The 22601-nt window shown below is 58.0% G+C and overlaps 1 protein-coding gene and 1 long non-coding RNA gene across 4 annotated transcripts in view; one reads left to right on the forward strand and one right to left on the reverse strand.

Annotated features, from left to right (window-relative positions):
• LOC115941542 (uncharacterized) overlaps positions 1 to 9679 on the reverse strand; it is a 40147-nt gene extending 30468 nt beyond the window's left edge. Inside the window, exon 1 of the long non-coding RNA XR_014147287.1 lies at positions 9431 to 9679. This is a non-coding gene — a long non-coding RNA (uncharacterized LOC115941542). The remainder of the gene's footprint in view (positions 1 to 9430) is intronic.
• Positions 9680 to 9808: 129 nt separating this feature from the next.
• Positions 9809 to 19364, forward strand: N4BP3 (NEDD4 binding protein 3). 3 transcript variants are annotated; one of them, XM_081827249.1, is made up of 5 exons: positions 9809 to 10062; positions 16618 to 16962; positions 17228 to 17755; positions 18109 to 18363; positions 18452 to 19364. In XM_081827249.1, the coding sequence occupies exons 2-5, from the start codon at positions 16642 to 16644 to the stop codon at positions 18986 to 18988; spliced, it is 1641 nt and encodes a 546-aa protein (XP_081683375.1). In that variant the 5' UTR covers positions 9809 to 10062; positions 16618 to 16641; the 3' UTR covers positions 18989 to 19364. The 3 variants fall into 3 exon arrangements, with proteins under 3 accessions (XP_081683375.1, XP_030885843.1, XP_081683374.1); XM_031029983.2 differs by having other exon boundaries at positions 9810 to 10062; positions 16612 to 16962; XM_081827248.1 differs by lacking the exon at positions 9809 to 10062 and adding an exon at positions 15501 to 16283 and having other exon boundaries at positions 16612 to 16962.
• The last annotated feature ends 3237 nt before the right edge of the window (positions 19365 to 22601 follow it).

Consider the following 22601-nt stretch of genomic DNA (forward strand, 5'->3'; position numbering starts at 1 on the left):
AATCAGAGTCAGGATGGGGCACCTGGCTGGCTCAGTTGGTAGAGCATGCGATTCTTGATCTCAGGGTTGTGAGTTTGAGTCCCACATTAGGTGTAGAGATTACTTAAAAATAAAATCTTAAAAAAAAAAAACAGAGTCGGGGGCCTGCCATAGGTTGGGTCCCAATAAACCCTACATTGGGTTAAGCCCCAAAGGACTACACCCTAGAAGTAAAGGTGAACTGAAAGCAAACCAGCCCTTTCCTGAATCATAGTCCAGCTCTGAGTCATCCTGGGGCAACATCATGCCCTAAGTATGAACTAACATGATCTCAGTTTGCTGATCCCTCTGGGCACCTGGCAAAAGCAATAGAAAATTCTCTTTGGCAAATGACAAAATCAACCAGACACATGAGGAGGCAAGACTCCTTGAACTAAAACCTTGAACTAAGCCCATCTGCAATGACAGTCAACAGAAATAGAACTGGAAGAATTCCAGACTATAAAACAAATTACACCTACTATGCTCAAGAAGTTAAGTACCAAAATTGAAACTTCAGCAGGGAGCAGGAAACTCTATAAAAGTCTATAGCACATGTGAAAAAGGAATAAACTGAAACTAAAAACTAAAATTATAAATTTCATGGACTGTTTAACAGCAGATTTTACAACACGTCTAAAGAATGAATTACAGAACTGGAAGGCTGGTCAGAAGAAACAACCCGGGAAGAAGTGTGGAGAGAAAAAACAGGATGGAAAATACAGAAGAAAAGTTTACAGATATGGAAGTTACAGAGAGAAGATCTCACATATGTCTAATTTCAGTCCCAGAAGAAGAGAAGAAAGAGAGACCGGAACAGAGACAATATCTGAAAAGATGATGGTTGAGAATTTTCCAGAATGGATGGAAGATATCTATCTATAGGTTTAAGAGCTGAAATGGATCCCAAGCAGAATAAATAAAAAGAAATCCACACCTTGACCCTTGATCATGGTAAAAATGTAGAAAATCCAAGACGGAGAGAAGAACGGTAAAAGCACCCAGAGGAAAATAATAGATAATAGTGCTGGTTACCTGTTGTCTCTCAGGTTACTACTCAGGCTCCAACCTGTCCTGTGATGCTGGGGCTAGGGTGTGCAAACTACATTTCCCAGGCTGCCTTGCCAACTGACTTCCTGTTTGGTTCGGCCAGTGGGAGGCACTAGAGGGAGATTAGCAGGTGGAAGAAGAGGATTCCTTCCTGTGGGCTTCACTTCAGGCACCTCCAGCTCCTTCCAACACTCCCAGCACCATCCGGGCCAAATCCCCTTGCAGGCAATAGCCCAAGCCATCAGGACCCCTCTTCTGAGGGTCCCCAGGTGGGGGTCCTCCTCCAAGACCCTAGCTGCTATTAACCTTACCTCTTCCCAAGCCCAGGAGAGGAAACTGTAAACTGGGCTAACCTCAGCACCCTCTTTTGCTCTTTCGGCCTTCCAAGATCTGTGTAAACAATCCACTTTGTGTATTATATCCCCTTTGAAAAAACTAGCATGGTTTATGTTTTCCTAAGTGGACCCTAAGGGATCCAGAACTCCTTAAAGGAGCCACAGAGGGGAAACCTGGGTGGCTGAGTCCGTTGAGCGTCTGACTCTTGGTTTTGGCTCAGGTCATGATCTCAGGGTCATGAGATTGAGCTCCGTGTTGGGCTCTGCACTCAGCATGGAGTCTGCTTGGGATTCTCTCTCCCTCTCCCTCTGCCCCTCCCCCCTGCTCGCAACTGCACGCACGCTCTAAATAAACAAACAAACAAATAAATAAATAAAATCTTTTTTAAAAAATTAAGGAGCCACAGAGAACATGGTAGATCGCATCTTTGTCCCCGATTATTTGCCACCAGTTCCTGTGGGAAGCTAGTATTTTTCCACCCTGGTGACATGAGGCTTTAGCCAGTGACATGCAAGGGTAATGATATTTAAGGATAAGCAACACCTGCTGTCACTTCTCAGAAAAAGCTTTAAGAGCCATCCCATGATTTTGCCATGGCTCTTTTCCCTCTGCCATGAGACTAGCGAGTCCCAGATAGGAGTTGCAGCCGACTACTCCAGGGCATGAAAAGCGAGCTAAAAATAAACCTTTGTTGTGCAAGCGGAGGAGACAGAGGGGGATGTTTGTCATAGCGACACCTGCCTGATGCACACAATTGGACTGCACCTCACTCCTCAACAGCAAAAATGGAAGGCAACAGACGGTCAAACAATAGCTTCTGTGTACTGAAAGAAAATTACTGACAACTTAGAATTCTATACTCAGAGAAACAATCCTCCAAGAAGAAACGCTATCAAGATGTCCTCAGGCAAAAACTGGGAGACCAGGCCACCAGCAGACCGCTATTAAGGGAAGCTAACGACTGTTTCTGCAGAGAGACAGAAAATGATCCACGAAGGAAGATCGTGGACACAAGAAGGAAGGAAGGAAGGACAAAATCCATGGTCAATAGGTGGGTCCATCTAGCGGAAGACCGAGTGTATGAAAGAACAGGAACGGATACAGCGCACAGCACGTGGCTGGATCCTAAACCAGAAAAGGGTGTTGGTGGGAAGTTGGCTGAATCTAGATGAAGCCTGTAGTTTGTAAGACTGGGCCGCTGCTAAGCCCTTCACTGTCATCACTGTGCTGTGGGTATGTATGATGTTAACACAGGGGGAAGCTGAATCAAGGATCAAGGATATCAGCGAACTCTACGTTTTTTTTTTCCGCAACTTTTCTCTACGTCTCAAACTATTTCCAAATAACACAGAACCACTGGGGTCCTGTGCTGCCGGGCGGTGCCCTCTGCCCAATCCTGCTTCCTCTCTTTCCCAGGTGCTCCCACGCATAAACCCTTGCACCCCGAACCCCATGTCAGCATCTGCTTCCCAGAGGATCGCCCCACAACAGGCTCTTTGGTAGGTTGTGTGACCTTCCCACCAGCTCATGTGGGGGACCTAGCCCAGGGATGGCGGGTGGTCTGTGTCCCCATCAGCCTGGTAAGCCCCCTGAGGCTAGCAGCTGTATGCAAAGTAAGAGGCTGGTACAGGGCCTGAACCCCCGACCTCCACACCTGCCAAGGGCATGACGAACACAGGCGTGGAGGACCTTGCTGACCCCGGGAGGATCTGTGTGTGGGCCTGGGTGGGTGGACAGAGTGGGAGGGGAGCTGCTGCCCAGGTAGGTTGGGCTGGAAGGTGGGGTGGGGGCGTGGCAGGTGAGGGTGTGTGTGAGCCTGTCTAGCTCCCCTGGGTGGGGCTGGGTAAATGTTCAGGTGCATGGCTCCGTGAGTCGGGCCTGCTGTGGGCTGGGGACGGAAGCCAGATAGGAAGGCTGTGTCGTGCACATCTACTCAGCAGGCCGAGGAAGCAGGAGAGCTGAGGCCGAGGAAAATCTCTGCCTCAGCAGAAGAGGCAGGGGAGAGGGTGCTGATTTTCAGACTTTAAGGTCTGGGACGCCTCAAGTACCAGGGCTCAGGGCAGCGAGGGCCGTGCCCCGACTTGGCTGACCGGCAGGATGTGGGCAGATGGAAGGGTGGGTGAGGGGCCCACTGGGTGGACACGTAAGTAAGGGAGTGGGTGGGTGGCCAGGTGCCTGAGACCCTCCCCCCAAGCCCAGGACCTGACCGCTCAGGGCTGTGGCTCCTGTACTCCGTGGAAAACAGCCCCCTCCTGGCACCGAGACAGCACGAACTGGCATATAAGCTCATTTCTCCACATGGGCATGAGTCCCACAGGTGACCCCAAGATCACTCCTCCTGGCCTTTCCTAGAGGGGAGAGCTTCCCCATTCTCTCTCAGGAGAGCCATGTCCATGGGCAGGTGGCCCGAGGGCTGGTGGAGGGCACAGCAGAGAGGCCTGCCTGGCCGATTCCCCAGGAGCCCGAACCCTTCAGCTTTGTCTTTGGCCATGGTACCGGAGCAACCACACACCCTAAAACGAATGCCAATTACAGTGTAAAATGTTTGTCTACACTGAAAATATCGATGGACGAAATATAATGTCCCGAATTGGCTTTCAAGTAACCTGGGAGTGGGGGAGGGGAGGGGGCACGGAGGGAGGGTTTATATGGAGACGAATAAAATCCTAAAGTGCGGTGATGAGTACCTGGGAGGGTTTTCATTCTCTCCTCTTGACCTTTGTGCATATTTGGAAATTTCTGTAATGAAGCTTTAAAAGTAATCTAGGTAAAAAAATAAATAAGTAAACGTAATCTAGGTGAAGTTCCTTGTTCAAAGGGAAATGACTGACCCTCCACCAGCGTCTTTCAGGGGATGCGGGAATGTGAGGATTCAAGTTCACTCCAGTGTACCGCTGGTTTTTCTTTCTTTTTCATTTCTTTTGTTTTTTTTTATTTTGAGTGTAGTGGACACACAATGTTACATTCGTGTCGGGTGTTCAATGTGGTGACCTGACTTTTTTTTTTTTTTTTTAAGATCTTACTTATTTGTCAGAGAGAGAGAGAGAGCACAAGCAGGGGGAGCGGCAGAGGCAGAGGGAGAAGCAGGCTTCCCGCCAAGCAAGGAGCCTGATGTGGGACTCGATCCCAGGACCCTGGGATCATGACCTGAGCCGAAGGCAGACGCTTAATCGACTGAGCCACCCAGGCGTCCATAACCTGACGTTTTTTTTCCTCCCTTTGTACATTTTCTCAGCTGTGGTAAATACACATAACACGCAATCTGCCATGGTAACCATTTGTAAGCGTTCAGTTCGGCAGTGTTAGGCACATTCGTGCTGTGGTGCAACTGATTTCTAGAACACCTTCATCCTGTTGATGTGCAGTTTTGCAGTGACTTCCCCAGGTTTCTCTTAATACTCCCTTCACCCCGTCCCACCCGTAACTCCCTTTGATGGAGGGATGGGAGAGGCCAGGTCTCCCCAGCTCCATCCGGGTGGCAGCCGGGCCTGGGGCCAGGTTTCTGGGGACCCGCCAGTGGGCCAGCCGGGCGGCCTCGACTTGGGGCGGCGTTGGCACTGCAGTCCCAGCTGGCTCCTGCAGGTCTGAGCTCTCTGCCCCAGGACAGGCACCCGAGCAAGCCCTGGCAGCTCTCAGCTTCCACCCTAACCCGCAGCCTGGGGCTGCCCCAGTCACTGGGGGAGGGCAGGCAGCGGGGGGTGAATAAAGGCTCCTCCCCGGCACGGGTGACTCAGGGAGGGCCGTCCAGGTCCCGGGAGTCCACTTTCACCCCAGGGTGGGGGGCACGTCTCCCTGGGTGCGGTGGTGGGGCGGCCACACTTGGTCGTACCGGCTCGACCCCGACAGTCGCAATGCCACAAAGTGGCTTTTTTGCAGATGGTGTGTTGGAGCTGAACCCAGCCAACCGTCAGGTCCTGGAGGAGGCCCTGGGGGAGTCTGGACATAGACTGGGGTCCGGTCACTGTGTGTTCGGGGCTTGCTGTCTCCTGAGGGTGACAGACAGATGAGCCACGAATCTGCACTGCGACTCGTGTTGCCACAGTAATAGCGGATGGGGGCGGGGCCGGAAGAGGGACACAGTGCCCTCAATGCACTCTTCCCAAGACTGACGCGTACAGATGAGGACCCTGAGGCAGCCCCCAGGGCAGAGGTGCACCGGGCTGGGGCAGGAGTCGGGCCCGAAGGAGCTGCAGGACCGGTCCTAAAGCTGGGGACGCCATCGCTCCAGCAGGGGAGACTGGGGACGGAATGCGTGGGCTGGGATGCACCCTCTGGGGCAGGGTGGGCGACACCTGGGAGCCCAGGCCGCCAGAGTCAAGGGGACCATTCCTAGGCTCCACGAGCGGCTCCCGGATGTTAGAGTCCCGGCCAGTCTCATGCACATCCTTGCCTGGGGAGACAGACCCAAGGCACCACAAGTGCACGCTGGATGGGGGCCAGCCACTTCAAGACGGGCTCCAGGAAGCATTCTGTCCTTCTGACAACCTTTCCTCCTTTTCCCGTCAGAAGGGAGAAGGACAAACTAACATGTTCAGACGCCTACCATCTGCCAGGAGCCGCGTTGTGTGCTTTGCAGATGTTATTTCACACGAGCCCCTTGTTTGAGATGAGAAAACAGAGGTGCACAGACAGAAAGTAAATGGTTCAAGGTCAGCCGATTCCGGAAGTGGTTGCAGCCACGGAGCCTTGTGCCCTCAGGGCCTCAGCCCTTGGCACCTGGGCGTTGTGGCTGAACCTGTCAGGCTAGGAGGCAAGAGACCCAGCTCCCAGGGCCAGCTCTGCCAGTAACTAGTTCTGATGTGTGTTTTGGGGGAGTTTTTCCATCAGAAGAGGTTGGACAGAAGGGACCCAAGGGTTCAATGTGAATGCTCTATGGTTTACGCCCTAAGGTATGTGCTTGTGAATCTGTGTAAGAGGGCATGAAGGTGAAGGGCACAGGATATGTGGAGGCGGACAAGGAGGCACTCTTTGGATTGGGACCAAAGCTGCCTCTCCCCTGGGGCAGCTGGTTCCCTTGGGCCCCCGCACTCCCCATCCAGGGGGAGCAGGACAAACTCTAAAGGCTCAGAGAAGCCAGGCAGGAAGGAGCATCTGCCAGGCCGGCTTCCCAACTTCCAGGGAGGGGTGGTGGTGGTGTGGGGTGTTCTTGGCAGCCTGGAGCCCAGAGCCCGTGCAAGAGGTGAGGGACAGACAGCCTTGTCCAGGCTGGAGGGGGGCGTGGACAGTTTAGTTTCTTTGACCGAGAGCTCTGCTAGAGGGATAGAGCCAGGCTGCTCTGGTGCACCTCCCCCGACCCCGCCAGCTTCAGCCCCCTGCACTCTGCACCCAGCCCGCTTCAGAGAAGTTCAACAGGTTCAACAGACCTCTGTTCTGCAGTTGCCCTTCTTTGCTGGGGGAGCCGCTTTCTAGGGATTCCGTTCAGCCAGGACCCTCCTGCCCTTCTCCCCTCCCCTCCCGGTGCTAAACAACCCTCCTGTTGGGAGGTTCCAAAATACTGCACATCCTTCCCCTCCTGCCTCCCTCTGGCAGCCTGGTGCCGGGAAAGAACACTGGACTCGGGGGTCACGATCTTGGATAAGTTGCCATGTTTATAACAACAAAAAGGGGAGGGGGTGAATCTGAGTTTTCACCAGAACTTATCTTTGATGCCCCACCTTCTCCTCATGTAATTTCTTGCCAAAACAAGACAATTCTGCATTCAAACTATCTCATGAACCTCCTCCATCTCTTCCTCTCCCCACTGCCCCTGCCTTCTGTGGCTCTGTTTCTTTTCTTTTCTTTTTTTTTTTAATTTTTTAAAAAAATTTATTTGACAGGGAGAGAGAGCACAAGCAGGGGGAGCGGCAGAGGGAGAGGGAGAAGCAGGCTCCCCGCAGAGCAGGGAGACCGAGGGGCAGGGCTCGATCCCAGGACCCTGGTATCATGACCTGAGCAGAAGGCTGACGCTTAACCGACTGAGCCACCCAGGTGCCCCGCGTGTCTCTGTTTCTGTTCCCTGAGATCCCTATAGTCCAGCCTCCCTGCCTTGACCTCTACACAGGGCCTGGGTACACAACACCCCAAAGTCCAGCTTGGTCCTCACACCTCCCTCTCTCAACAACTCAGAGGCTCCTGGCACATAGTTGGTTTTTTTTTTTTTAAGATTTATTTATTTATTTGAAAGAGAGATGGGCGCCTGGGTGGCTCAGTTGGTTAAGTGACTGCCTTCGGCTCAGGTCATGATCCTGGAGTCCCTGGATCGAGTCCCGCATCGGGCTCCCTGCTCGGCAGGGAGTCTGCTTCTCCCTCTGACCCTCCCCCCTCTCATGTGCTCTCTCTCATTCTCTCTCAAATAAATAAATAAAATCTTTAAAAAAAAAAAAAAAAGAAAGAGAGAGAGCATGAGTGGGGGAAGGGCAGAGGAAGAGGGAGACAAAGCAAGACAAAGCAAGCCCCAACTCAGGGCTCCATCCCAGGACCCTGAGATCATGACCTGAGCTGAAATCAAGAATCAGAGGCTTAACCAACTGAGCCACCCGGGAGCCACCCTCCCCAGTACCTATTTCTAATTAATAAGCTTGCATTCCCCAGAATGTGCTCTGCCTTCTCTGGCTAGAGGCTCCTGACCACGGTGAGCCCCTTCCTCCATGGAAATGCTTCCCATCCGTCAAGTACCACCTCAAAAGCCATCTCCCCAATGAGGCCTTTCCTCGGGTCCCCCGAAAGGTGAAGCGTGTCCTTGTGCTGAACCTTCATCTGTCCCAGCGAGTAACCCCCACCAGACTGGGGTGCTCCTCGAGGGCTAACATCCAGAGTAGTAGAGAGTTTTCTTAGAGATGAGTCCCCTTAAGTTTGGCACTTCCGGGGGCCCGGCTGGGCTCTGGGCAAATGGGTAAGGACAGCACTAAAGACAAGGGGTTGCAAATTGGTGACCCATGGGCCCAGAATGATCCACGGGGGACACAATTTCTCTTCTTCATTGTGGCAAAATTCACACACCATAAAATCAACCATTTTCGGGGCGCCTGGGTGGCTCAGCCGTTAACCGTCTGCCTTTGGCTCAGGTCACGATCCCAGTGTCCTGGGATCGAGTCCCACATCGGGCTCCCTGCTCGGCGGGAAGCCTTCTTCTCCCTCTCCCATTCCTGCTGCTTGTGTTCCTGCTCTCGCTATCTCTGTCTCTGTCAAATAAATAAAATCTTTAAATAAAATAAAATAAAATCAACCATTTTCAAGTGTACAGTTCAAAGGCATTTAGTACATTCACAAGGTTGTGCAACCACCACCTCTCTCTGGTTCCAAAACATTTCCTCATCCCAAAAGGAAACTCCATGCTCATTAAGGAATCACTCCTCATTTGTCTCTCCCTACAGCCTCTGGCACTAATCTGCTTTGTGTCTCTCTGGACTTACCTACCTCATCTAAGTGGAATCTTACCATAGGGGGCCTTTTGTGTCTGGCTTATTGCACTTAGCCTCATTTTTTTGGAGGTTCATCCATGTTGTAGCAGGTATGAGCACTTCGTTCTTTTTTATGGCTGAAGACTACTCCATCGCGTTGATATACCACAGTGTGTTTATCCATTCATCAGTGGATGGGCAATTTGGATCTTGCCGCCCACCTTTGGCTATTGTAAAGAGTCCGGCGGCAAACATTCGAGTACAAACACTTGCCTGGGTCCCTGTTTTCAATTTTGGGGATATACCTAAGAGTGGAATTGCTGGGTCATAGGATGACTAGGTTTAACTTTTTGAGGAAGACACGCGCTTTAATTGTTTGAATCTGGACACCTTCAAGTGTCCATCTCTGTCTGTCTCCATCTCTCCTGCATTGTCTTACGCCCGTTTGACTCACATTATTTGTCTGGCCCCTGAAGGCATCTGAACTTGCTGCCCTTAGAAGGCTCTGGCGGCAATAAATAAATAAATAAATAAAAATAAAATGCTTTGCGCCGAATTCAGTCGCTCAGGAGCCAGAGACCTCGGTCTCTCTCTCGACCTCTCGGAGTACTATTTTACTCCACCTCCGAACCGGTAATAACGCTTACCTAAGAGGAGGAGGCGAGGATCTGTGGGTGATGGACGGAACGCGCCTCTCCGGGAGCTGCCGAGTTCTGGAAACGGAGAGGGGCTGGCGAGGCCAGGAGGAGGAGGAGCGGGGCGGGCAGGGCGCCCTCCGGGGACATCGGCGGCGCCGCGGGGGCTGCCGACCCTTCGGGGATCGGCGCGGCGCGCACGGGGCGGCGGCGGCGCGGGACGCAGCCGGCAGGGAACCTCTGGCGGCTCGGGCGCGGGACGCCTCCGCCGGCCGCGGCGGCGTTGGCGCGGCGAGTCCGGGCGGGGCTCAGGTTGGCTCGCGGTGGGCGGGGGTTGCCCCCCGTCCCCGCCCCCCACATCCGGGGGCCCGGCCGGGCTCTGGGCTGGCGGCGCGCGGGTGAGTCAGGCCGGGTTTTCCCTCCGCCTCTGGGCCAGGCGAGCGAGCGCCGCGGAGCGCGCCTCCCTCCCTCGCCAATCCGGCTCCGGCGTCCGCCCGCCCGCCCGGCCGCGTTTTCCCCGGCGTCTGCCGGCCGGCCGCTCCGGGCCGCCTCGCAGTCTCGCCCGGAGCCGGTGCCTGGAGGGAGGGTTCGAATCCGCGCGAGGGAATTGCAGCGCGCGGGGGGCGCGGAGCGGCGCCAGCATGGTGAGTGCGACGCGCCGGGGGCCGGGGACTGGGCTCGGGGGTGGGGCGGGCCGCCGAGGTCTCGCTTTCCCGGCGACCTTGGCCAAGCAGCAGCCCTTGGCCGGCGAGGTGCCCGTCTGAGAAGTGGGCGGGGGTGACGGGGTACGGTGTGCGCCCAGGTGCCCCCTGCTTCCAGACACTGAAGCACCGAAGCGCGGGATCAGGGACCGACCGCGACGCTCCTCTGGAGGGGCAGGGGGCAGGTTACGCTGCTCTCTGCAACCCCTGCAAATGTGCTCTCCTCGGAGCAGCGCCCGGGACCCCTGCGCCGCGGCTGGGGTGGGGCAGGCGCCCTTGGCGCGGGAGTCTGACCCGGGCTTCGGTACCCCAGCTCCGCCGCTCCCGGCAGGCCCAGGGAGGGGCCAGCAAGAGACGCCCCCTCCCGCCCCCCAGGTAGCCCGCGGACCTCCCGCAGTTCTGGGGAGCCCACGCCTCCGCCACGATCTTCCCGGCGGGGAAATTCTGTGGGGATGCCAACATCGTCTGTTCCTCCACCTTCGCCACGAGACCCCTCTCCCGCCCCCTCTGGGATACCCCCTTCCTGCTCCGGTCTCCTGTCCTGTAAGGGCGGCAGCTGCCGGCCCGCTGCTAGTGACCAGGGATCCCCGTCCTGTGGGGACACTACCAGTTCTTGGAGGCCGGAGCACCATCCCAGTCTGGCAAAGCGAGGGCCTGCCTGGGGCCAGGGCGACATCAGGACCCTGACTGTGTCTGGAAAGAGGACTGAGCTGGGACCTGTCGCCTCCCGCCCTGTACCCAGCCCCCCAGTGCAGATTGGGGCTTTCCTCATTTGCATCTGGGGCTTAGCCTGGCTGACCTGCGACATTGGCCCCCGTGCCCTCTCCCTGCCCAGCCAAGGAGGGAGTGGAGGCAGGAGGCCATCCTGGGCCCAATGATCAGCCTCCTCCCAGGGCCCTCTGGGCAGGGCTCCCCTGCTGGCTGGCTGAGTGTGGGTGTGTATGTGCGAGACTGTGAATGAATGCGGCCAGCCTGCTCCCGCCACAGCCTCTAGAACTAGCAGCTTCCAGGGCTCCGAGTCCCCAAGCAGCAATGCTTCCGCTATTTCTCTCTAACCCAGGCACAGGCAGGAGGAATTCCATGCTGAGGGGACTGGGGTCCAAACCTGCCTGGTTGCAGATGCCCTTGGGGGATTCCTCAGCTGTGGGGGGCTGGGCGGACATACATACACTGCAGCGTGTGCCCATGGAGGGCAGCTGGTGATCCCTGCCTGGGACAGCAGTAGAGAAGGGCCTTGCCCAGGGAGTTGGAATTGTTCATCATTGTGGGATCTTGGGCAACTGGCTCCTGGGCTTCAGTTTCCTTGCCTGCCCCCCACTAGGCTGTTATAGAGATGAGCTCAGATGATGAAATAAAAGGGCTCAGAGAAACTGTGGAGTGGTATACATCTCTACGTGACTCTGTGGTGATACTAAGACTCACTCCTATGGGGTTCGATGCAGGGCTCTGATTCTTCAGGTGTCTCGGTGGAACTGGGGTATGCTGGCCTCTCCCATCAGGGCCCTGGGCCCCCCTCACCCACTGCCGCTCCTTTGGAGCTGGGACATTCCAGTCCAATTCCTCAGGGGCAGCTGCAGACACTCCCTTCAGTGAAGCTGATCCCCCAGCAGGTGGTGGGACCCTCCCCTGGGGCCTGGGCTCTGGAGGGGCTAACCACAGCCAAGGCCGGACTGGGAGCTTCAGGCCCACATGCTCTTGGATGGGCCAGTCTAGAGGAGAGGCACGCTGGGGTCAGGGTGGGCTTCTTGGTTTTTTTTTTTAAGTCTTTTTTTTTTTTAAGATTGTTTATTGATTTATTTGAGAGAGAGAGAGAACAAGTGGGTGGGGGGAGAGGGAGAGTCAGAGGGAGAAGCAGACTCCCCACTGATCAGGGAGCCCGACAGTGGCTCGAGCCCAGGACCCTGGGATCATGACCTGAGCAGAAGGCAGGTGCTTAACAACTGAGCCATCAGGGTGGGTTTCTAAACCTGAAGAGCTGTGTACTTTCTCCAGTGCGGCTGAACATGACCTCAGGCACGTGCTTTTACCTCCTGGGCCTCAGTTTCCTCTTCCGAAGGGGAGGATGTCAGTATTCCCAGGTGTTGTGAGGCTGGGGTGAGCCCCATGTCAGGCTGACTAACAGATGCCGGGGTGCTTCCCTGCGTGTCCTGTCTCTGTTTCATGGCCAGGGTGGCTCCCTAGCCTCGTGTTCCTGTCTCCACCAAGGGCTGATCTGAAAGAGATGCCCCTCTGTGTCCAGGGCTTTCAGTGCTGCTGGCTAATCTTGGGGCCAGGGGTTGGGGAACAGGAGCTCAGGGGTCCTGTTGGGGCCAACTGGATCCTGTGCAGAATATGGCCCAGCCCAAACCTAGCCAGCACGGTGGTGGGGGGCGGGGGCGGGTTTCAGCTCAGTGTGGAGCTCTGAGCCCCAGGGCACGTACTGAGCTCTGGGCAGAGGAGCCCTTGGAGGCACTCGGAAGAAGCCCTGCTTTTTGCTCTGATGTTCCCAGAGGGGCGGCAAGGCACTTGCCTTCCTCCCTCCTCCCCCACCAGATCCTCTCCAGCCCAGCCGGCACAGCTGCCCTGGCCTGATCAGGCCAGTCCCTGGGCCTCCAAGCAACGGGGAAGGAATGTGTGTGTTGGGGGGAGGTGGGATGGACCCCTTTAGGAAAAGGGACTGTCCCCAAACTGAGACCTGGGCAAGGTGGAGCCTCCTAGAACCCCGGGGCCTCAGCCCTGCTGGGAGAGCTGATAATACAGCCTGAGAAGTTACCTAGGAAGGCTTGGGTGGAGTGGGAGGGCCTTGGGGAAAGACAAAAGGAAGGGGCTGTCTTTGTCCCCTTCATCCAGTTCCACAACTGTTTCTAATTGCTTAGGTCACACATGGAGAGAAGCCCCTCATCTCACACACACACACACACCTCTCTGCATCTAGTGCGCACGCACGCACACACCTCTCTGCATCTAGCACACACACACACACCTCTCTGCATCTAGCGCACACACACTCTCTGCATCCAGTGCGCATGTGTGCACACACACACACCTCTCTGCATCTAGCACACACACACACCTCTCTGCATCTAGCGCGCGCACACACACACACCTCTCTGCATCTAGCGCACACACACACATCTCTGCATCTAGCGCACACACACACACCTCTCTGCATCTAGCGCGCACACACACACCTTTCTGCATCTAGCGCACACACACACACCTCTGCATCTAGCGCGCGCACACATACACACCTCTCTGCATCTAGCGCACACACACACACACCTCTCCGCATCTAGCGCACACACACACACCTCTCTGCATCTAGCGCGCGCGCACACACACACACCTCTCTGCATCTAGCGCACACACACACACCTCTCTGCATCTAGTGCACACACACCTCTCTGCATCTAGCGCGCGCGCGTGCACACACACACACACCTCTCTGCATCTAGTGTGCACACATACACACACCTCTCTGCATCTAGCGCGTGCGTGCACACACACACACCTCTCCGCATCTAGCGCGCGCACACACACACACACCTCTCCGCATCTAGCGCGCGTGCACACACACACACCTCTCCGCATCTAGCGCGCGCACACACACACCTCTCCGCATCTAGGGCACGCACACACACACACACCTCTCCGCATCTAGCGCGCACACACACCTCTCTGCATCTAGCGCGTGCGTGCACACACACCTCTGCATCTAGCGCACACACACACCTCTCTGCATCTAGTGCGCGCACAGACACACACACCTCTCTGCATCTAGGGCACACACACACACCTCTCTGCATCTAGCGCGCGTGCACACACACACACCTCTCCGCATCTAGCGCACGCACACACACACCTCTCCGCCTCTAGGGCGCGCACACACACACACACCTCTCTGCATCTAGCGCACACACATACACACCTCTCTGCATCTAGCACGCACACACACACACCTCTGCATCTAGCGCACGCACACACACACTTCTCTGCATCTAGCGCGCGCGTGCACACACACACACACACATACACACCCTCTCTGCATCTAGCCTGGGGGCTGAGTAGGACAACTGGGTCTTCTTGCTAGTGTAGTGCTAGAGCATTCGCATGTCATGTGTGTGTCCCAGAGGGTGCTCAGCGCCGTGAGGGTGACCTTGTCCGTGACTGTGTGCTGTTGGATGTGACCGTCCGTGCTATGTCCTCTAACACAGGAACTACCGTGCTGCTCACTGACTGGACTGCGGTTTGTGGGGGAGGTATGTTCTCTTCTGGCCCATGACTGCCTCTAGTTCAAGGGACCTGAGATCCTTTGTGGGGAACAGAGGGTGCCTCTTATCCCTCCCTGAGATAGGAAGTCAGGATCTGTGTTTGGGGGCAGGTGGGCGTATTCGGCACCGCTGCTACCATCCCCACCCCCATGCTTGCACTCGGCTCCTGGTTCCTGAGACCCTTCACCTCAATTGTCTCTGTGATGGAAACCCAAAAGAAAGACGGGGCAGGTATTCTCACCCACTTCAGAGATGGGGCAACTGAGACATGGCAAAGGGAGAAGCCATAGTGGCCAGGTCCCTGTGGAGAGACAGTGGGAGGACAGGGCTGGAGACCGGGTTCTTGGCTGTCCACCTCCCTGAGAAGCAGCGACAAGAGCTGAGTGGGCTCAGGGGCGCCTGGGTGGCTCAGTTGGTTAAGCAACTGCCTTCGGCTCAGGTCATGATCCTGGAGTCCCGGGATCGAGTCCCGCATCGGGCTCCCTGCTCGGCGGGGAGTCTGCTTCTCCCTCTGACCCTCCCCCCTCTCATGCTCTATCTCATTCTCTCCCTCAAATAAATAAATAAAATCTTTAAAAAAAAAAAAAGAGCTGAGTGAGCTCAGACAAATGGGTGTCTGTCACTGGGTAGGCCTGTCACGGTAAGGAGGTGTCATATTGGGAGGCAGGATACTTCAGTTCTAACCCTTTGGGCTGTGGGTGCTATCCGGGCCCCCCCCCAAACATTCAACAGCCATCCTGCTGAGATCACAGGCATCTCATTCCAACCAGCTCTGTGACCTTGGGCAAGCCACTTCACCTTTGGGAGCCCCAGTGCCCTTGCCTTCAAAGAGGGACAACAGCTCTATCATGGGACTCAGACCCCTACTCAGGGCTGTGTCGCTGGAGCTGGCCAGCACCTATGATTCCTTAACTGGATAAGTCCCCCGACCCTGTGTGCCCTGTGACCTCCTCAGAGGCTATTAGCTGGCCATGGGGTGGGGGTGGGGAGCAGGGCCCTGCCCCCCATCCCTCCCACTCCCGGAGAGCTTTGTCTTCCACAAACACAAAACCTGGAAATGGTTGAGGAAGATGGAGCCTCCTAACGACCATTGTTTGAGGTGGGAGTGGGTGTCCCGGAAGCAAATTGGGGTGGGTGGGGGGCGCACAGCTGCTGCATACCGGCTGGGTGTCTGTACGGTAATGGGAGCAGTTGCTCGCGGGGGCGTGGAGGCAGAGAAGAAGGTGGCATTCACTCATTCGGCAGGTCCTGTCTGCGCATCTACTGTGTGCCAGGCCCTGGACTGGACAGGGGATCCGGAGGGGAACTAGGGCCAAGGTCCACCCTCCAGGGTGTGATCTCAGCACAGGTGGGAGCTGGTCCCTAACCTGGTTTCTGGGCCCCCTGCCGGGGAGGAGGTCATGTCTGAGCAGCTGAGCTCAGCTTCAGGCAGCCTGTGTTGACCCTGGCTATGGGCCAGGCCCTGAACTGGACACTTTGTCCTGTTATCTCCGCCCATCCTCCCAGCATCCCTGAGTGATAAGACTGCTCGAGGAAGCTAGGGCCCACACGTGATTGGCCCCACGCTGGGTCAAGATCTGGGACACCCCCCCTCTGGTGGTGGGTTTTGGGGTGGCAGGGGCTCCCACTGTCCCTTCCCTCTGTCTCCCACCACTGCCCCTATGACTACGTGAACACCTGTTCCGGAAACTGGCCATTGTTCCCACCATCCTTCCTCCCCTAGGCCCTTCCTGTTTGTGTCCCTCCCACTGCAGCCCCCAACCCCACCCGTGCCAGGTGCTTCCCTTGGGGAACTCTGACCCTCTGCAGGAAGAGGGGCTGAACTGGGTTTTCCCCCTCCCCGGAGAAAAGGAATGGGGAGCCATAGGCCACCTCTCCAATTTGGGTGAGGAGCCTGGCAGGAGAGCGAACAAGGTCAGAGTCACACAGAGCCTGAGTCCTCAGCTGGCCCAGTCCTGGGAGGGGCCCTATCCCACTGCTTTGGGCCTGTTGCCCCATGTCCCCTAATCACACTGGCCCGTAGCTGCAGCTGGGGCACCAGGCTGGTGGCTTGGGGGCCTCTACCCCCTTTCTCTTGCCAGCCTGGGAATCCTGTCCTGGATTCTGTCCAGGACCCATATCTGCCTCCTGGGCCTGGGCCAGGTAGGGAGCTGACACAGAGAACACGTACCTGGTTTTAGGGGATCAGGGAAGTTGGGCAGCAAGTGCCCACCTGCCCCTGATGGAGCCTCCCGATCCCCAGAAGCAGCTGCCTGTGCCCTGTTGAAACTTCATGGCCACAGCCCCAGGCCCTGCTGGCATTGCCATGGGCAGCGTGGGCAGCCTGTTGGAACGGCAGGACTTCTCCCCCGAAGAGCTACGGGCAGCACTTGCGGGGTCCCGGACTTCCCGCCAGCCTGATGGGCTTCTCCGGAAGGGCTTGGGCCAGCGTGAGCTCTTCAGCTACCTGCACCTCCCCAAGAAGGATGGCAAGAACACCAAGAGGGCCCCTCGGAATGAGCCTGCTGACTACCCCACCCTCTACTACCAGGAACATCCTCGGGCTGGTGACTTCAGCAAGACTTCGCTGCCCGAGCGGGGTCGCTTTGACAAGGTGCATCTCTGCCCACTTCCCTCCATAGTGTTGGAGGGTGGGGATGGGGGCGGCTTGGGGTCCCCTCGGAGACCCGGGTCCTCGGATGGGGCTGGGACATGAACCTCCTGCTGTAGGCCGGCCTGAGGCTTGGTCACAGGTCACCGCCCCCTGGGGATGTGCACCCCAGAGTCTCAGAGAGGATCCCGGGGGGCTGTGGGGACGTTGGGAGGGCAGAGGTGAGGTCTGCCCGGGGCCTCAAACCTGCCCTTTTTCTTCCTGGCAGTGCCGCATCCGCCCGTCGGTGTTCAAGCCCATGGCGGGCACTGGGAAAGGCTTCCTGTCCATGCAGAGCCTGGCCGCCCACAAGGGCCAGAAGCTGTGGCGCAGCAATGGCAGCCTGCATACACTGGCCTGCCACCCACCCCTGAGCCCAGGGCCCCGGGCCAGCCAGGCACAGGCCCGCGCCCAGCTCTTGCATGCCCTCAGCCTGGATGAGGGTGGCCCCGAGCCTGAGCCCAGCCTGTCTGACTCCTCCAGCGGGGGCAGCTTCGGCCGCAGTCCTGGCACCGGTCCAGGCCCCTTCAGCTCCTCTCTGGGCCACATTAACCACCTGGGGGGCTCCCTGGACCGGGCCTCACGGGTCCCCAAAGAGGCTGGGCCCCTGGCTATGCTGAGCTGCCTGCCTGAGCCACCACCCCCCTACGAGTTCTCCTGCCCCACTGCAGAGGAGGTGGTGGCCATGCTGCCCGACACCTGTGAGGATCTCAAGAGGGGCCTTGGTGATGAGGATGGCTCCAACCCCTTCACACAGGTGAGGGCGCCCCCCTCCACACCTTGGGGTCCTGTTCTGCCCCTTGGCATTGGGGTGAAGGGAAAACTGGAGGGGCCCCAGCCAGCTCACCTAGGTGGCTCTGGCCACAAGAGAGTAAGGAAGATGGAGGTGATCCAGTCCCCCACCCCCCACGTGATGGGGCTGTCGTGTCACTGGCTGCCCTGGCTAGCAAGGAGTTGGGTGGAAGGGAGGAGAAGAGACCTCCTGGGAGGGCCGTGTGTTGGGGACACTTCCCCTCCAGCCATGGCTGGGGTGTTGTGGAGGGGTCTAGCTATGGGAGCGGGGCCGTGTGCGGATTTCCCAGAGTGGCAGGCGCCTCTTGCCCTTGGTAGGTGCTGGAGGAGCGCCAGCGGCTGTGGCTGGCTGAGCTGAAGCGCCTGTACGTGGAGCGGCTGCACGAGGTGGCTCAGAAGGCAGAGCGCAGTGAGCGCAACCTCCAGCTACAGCTCTTCGTGGCCCAGCAGGAGCAGCGGCGGCTGCGCAAAGAGCTGCGGGCGCAGCAGGACCTGGGCCCCGAGCCTCGGCCCCCCGGCGCCCTCCCAGAGGCCGACCCTAGCGCCCGACCCGAGGAGGAGGCCCGATGGGAGGTGAGAGACCAGGCATCCTATAAACCTTCCGTCCTCTGCCGCCCGCCACCCGCCCTTACCCGCTCTCGCCTGTCCTGTGTCCCTCCAGGTGTGCCAGAAGACAGCAGAGATCAGCCTCCTGAAGCAGCAGCTGCGGGAGGCCCAGGCGGAGCTGGCGCAGAAGCTGGCGGAGATCTTCAGCCTGAAGACGCAGCTGCGGGGCAGCCGGGCGCAGGCGCAGGCGCAGGACGCGGAGCTGGCCCAGCTGCGCCAGGCGGTGCGGAGCCTGCGGGAGCCGGGCCTGCGGGAGGAAGGCCCGGGCAGCTGTGAGACGGACGACTGCAAGAGCAGGGGGCTGCTGGCCGAGGCGGGCGGCAGCGAGGCCGGAGGGGGCGGAGGGGGCGCCGAGCAGCTGCGGGCCCAGCTGGTGCAGGAGCGGCTCCGCGCCCAGGAGCAGGCGCTGTGCTTCGAGCGCGAGCGGCGGACATGGCAGGAGGAGAAGGAACGGGTGCTGCGCTACCAGCGGGAGATCCAGGGAGGCTACCTGGACATGTACCGCCGCAACCAGGCGCTGGAACAAGAGCTGCGGGCGCTGCGGGAGCCCCCAGCGCCCTGGAGCCCTCGACTGGAGTCCTCCAAGATCTGAGGCCAGCGGCTGAGCGGGCGGCAGGAGCACCGCCGGAAAAATGGCCTGGACAAGCCCACCCCGAGATGATGGCCGGCTCCTTCCTTACACTGGTCTGCGGCAGAAGCTGTGGAGGCCGGCCAGGGGTGGGGAGGCCCACCGCGAGGAGGGCTACCATGGTGTCGTGGGCTGGATAGGCTGCCAGCGGCAGGAGCCAGGGCAAGGCTTCCAGGCAGAGGAGCCCCTTGGCAGGGCCTCGCCCCGCTCCCGGGAGTGAGAGGTGGCCCAGAGGAGGTTGGAGAATGGAGAGCCCCATGATGCAGAAGGGCAGGCGTGAGGAAGGGAGGCTGGGATGGGAACACTGGCCTCCCCCAGAATAAAGCCACATTTTCTACAAGGAGCCCCCTCTTCCCTCCCCCCCCCCACAGGGGCTACATTGGGCCTGTCCCTGGCCTGAGTCTAGAGAATTGTGGATGGTTGGCGTCGGGGGCCCTTTGACTGGGCTGTAGCTCGCCTCCATGGTCATGGTCCGTGGGAGGGTGTGCCCTGTGCCCATGTGTGTGTGTGCGTGCGTGTGCAGCCGCTGGGCATGTGCGTTGGGGAGTGGAGGAATCCTTTTGTCCCGGCACCACACGGTTCCTTAGCTGCCGTGTGGGCTGAAATGCCTTTCTTCAGCACCAGTGGGATTTTGCAGAAGGAACAAGGCCAGAGAACCCAGAAAAAAGCAAAAGGGCAAGTCAACCAAGGCATGGCTAGAACATGAAACATTCTCTTGGTAGGAAGTCTGGGCCCTGGGTACCCAGACCCCTGCTGGGTTTGGGGCTGGCCTAATACAGCTTCCCCCTGGAGCACCCAAAGGCTCCAGGAGGGCCCTGCCCCTCCTAGAACGCACCTCCCATCTTTCCGTCCGCCTGTGGCACACCCCTCCCTCCACAGGAATGGGAGGCCCCAGGAAGGTGCAGGAAACAGGCAGAGAAAACTTGTGGGTTGGTTACTTGGTAAAGGGCCTGCACTGCAGCAGGGAATGTAGCCATTTCCCTGTAGGCAATGGAAGGCCAAGGGATATTTTTAAGCAGGGGTGAGATGTGATCTGATTTGTATTCTGGAAAGCTCTGTGCTGAGAGGAAGCAACCCTCCACCTCCAGCCCCACACCAAGCTCCCTGACCCTTGGTCTCAGCCCAGGCTGGTCCTCCGACCCCTCCAGCCTACTCCCATCCCTAGCCTCTCAGCAGTCCAGTTTCCCTTCTGGACTTTTGCTCCCTCCTGGGTGGGTGGCCCAGAGCACAGACCTAGTCTGGCACGCAGGTGGCCCATCCCCACTCCTTGCAGTAAAGTTCAGCATCCTTATGGGCACATCACTGTAACTGCTGCTGGGCATTGAGCACCTCCCGTCTGTTAGGCCTTCGGTGCGTGGGCTCTCAGGGTTGAATTAGATGGTGCTCCTCGCTGCAGGGGAGCCAGCCCGCAGACCTCCCAGTCCCTGCTCTGATGTGGCAGCTGCAACCTCTGACAAGTTCTCTGCAGAAACCCCAGTTTGCTCCCGTCACCCATGATTCCCCCTTCCCAGGCCATGCCTGGCCACTCCTCACGCCCCGGCAGGTGGGTCCTGGTGGAGTTGCTGTGCTAGGGTACCCACGGGGCTGTGGAGGATGTGCTGATGTGCCTCGCCTTTTAGGGTGGAAAATGGGGTGTGTGACTTGTCTGCCGTGGGTATGGTGTGTTTATGGCCATGTAAGTGGCAGGTGGATGTGGAGCTGTCTTGTGGGTGGTGGGTGTGTCTGGGGGTGTGTTCGGGGCTCCCGGGTTGGGAGGCCGGGAGGGCTGCTTCCTGGCTGTTCCTTCTGCTCCATTTCTTCCCACCAGCCCCAGCCCAGCCCCTCTTGCCTCTGGCCAGGCTTAGGTCGAGCCTGTGGCCAGGACAGACCCCCGCACGTAGCTGAGCCTGGGTCCTCTGCTGGGGGAGGGAAACTGGGAGCACTCAAGTTAAGCAGGCCTGTCTCCCACAGGCCTTGGAACCTGTTTCACAGATCCCTCCAAACCAAGGTCTCTGGGCCAGTGACCCTCCAGACCCTCTAGTGACCTAAAGCCTGGGTCACTCCCTCCCTGCAACCTGGAGCTGGTCAGGCTGGGTGCCCACGTGCCCCACCGCGGCTGGGGTCCACCTTCCGGTGTACCATCTCTGCAGAAGGGCTCCCCACCCAGCAATTAGAGAGAGCTGGGCCGGCCAGTACAGCCAGCGGGGAGTGGGTGGGTGGTACCAAAACTTGGCAGCTCTGCCAGAAACCAGGGCCAGACCCAGATGCAGGGGGAGGGCGCGAGAGAGAACTGAAGCTGGGGTGGCTCCGAGGGAACCAGATCCCTGCCGGGCAAACCAGTTCCCGGGTCCCCAAGCCGGCTGGGTGGCTCTGGGACCAGCTGATCACAGGTGCCACGGCCGCGGCCCCTGCTCTGGAGCAGCCCCTCCCTCCTGCGCCCGTGGGCCTGCCCCTCAGCTGCCCAGAGGCCCCCTCCCCCAGCAGACTAGGCCCAGACAGCCAATTTCCAGAACTGAGGCAAGCTCCCCGAGCTGGGCTCTGTGCCTCTGATCTCTCCTGTTCACAGTTCAGAGTGTCACATCTTCCAGTGTCTCCCTGGGCCCCCTTAGTCTATCACTCAAAGCATCTGACAGCCTGACTTCCAGATAATGGCGCCCTTTCTGACCCCAGCAGGCCTTCGCAGGCCCTCGCAGGCCCTCGTCCTCCAGGTAGAGCCTCCTCACAGATCTTACTTCCTCGAGAAAGCCTTCCTTGAACTCCTGCCCTGCCCTGCCTGGGCATTCCTCTCCCCACCCCCCCTGCTTCGTGTCCACAGACCCGTTTATTTGCTGACATTGTCGGTGTCTCTCCACGGGGCTGTAGGCATTGCCAGGCAGGGCTGTGTGTTCTGTTTTTACCCCCAGAGCCTGCTCTGGCTCCAGCCCAGAAGGCACTGGGGGTGGGGGCGGGGGCTTTGGAGTCAAGAGGGACCAGACCTCTCCCTGACTGGCATGGGTTCGAGCTGGGGGTGGAGTGGCGTGGGTGGGGAAGTCTCCAGCTCTGGGTGTTCATTCATCATTCATGGACACCTGGGCCAAGCACTGGAGCTGCAGAGCTGGTCACCATTTCCTGCCCAGTGAGGTACGACATGCCTCCCTCAGGGCCAGGCGTGGATCTCAGATGAGGAAGCCATAGTGGCCAAGGCCTCTCTGCCCGCATGACCCTTCCCTGTGGGGGGAGGGAGACAGCCACACACGTACGTCCATGGTAGTGACCAGACCAGAAGAATGCAAACATACACATACACGGGAACAACGGAGGGCCTCCACGGTGGCAGGTCAGCAGAGCATGGAAAAGTACATTTCTCTGAGACCGGGCGGGGGGGGGGGGTAATAGGTATTAGGGAGCCTTTCTTCAAAGACTGTGCATGCCCCACAGTGACAATTCAGACTGAGTAACTCACCACCCGAGTAGGTGGGGCTTAGTCCTCTATATTGGATTCAGAAAAGAAGAATGTGCTATTTCTTGCAACAAAACGAGTGAAATAGGTCATGAGAGGTGGGGCATGAGTACAGTGGGATTTGGAGGAAAGTTGTTTCACTTTTCACTACAGGTGATG

The sequence above is a fragment of the Leptonychotes weddellii genome, chromosome 7 (genome assembly GCF_054177405.1).
Source record: "Leptonychotes weddellii isolate Sample4059 chromosome 7, ASM5417740v2, whole genome shotgun sequence".
Taxonomy (NCBI): Eukaryota; Metazoa; Chordata; class Mammalia; order Carnivora; family Phocidae; genus Leptonychotes; species Leptonychotes weddellii.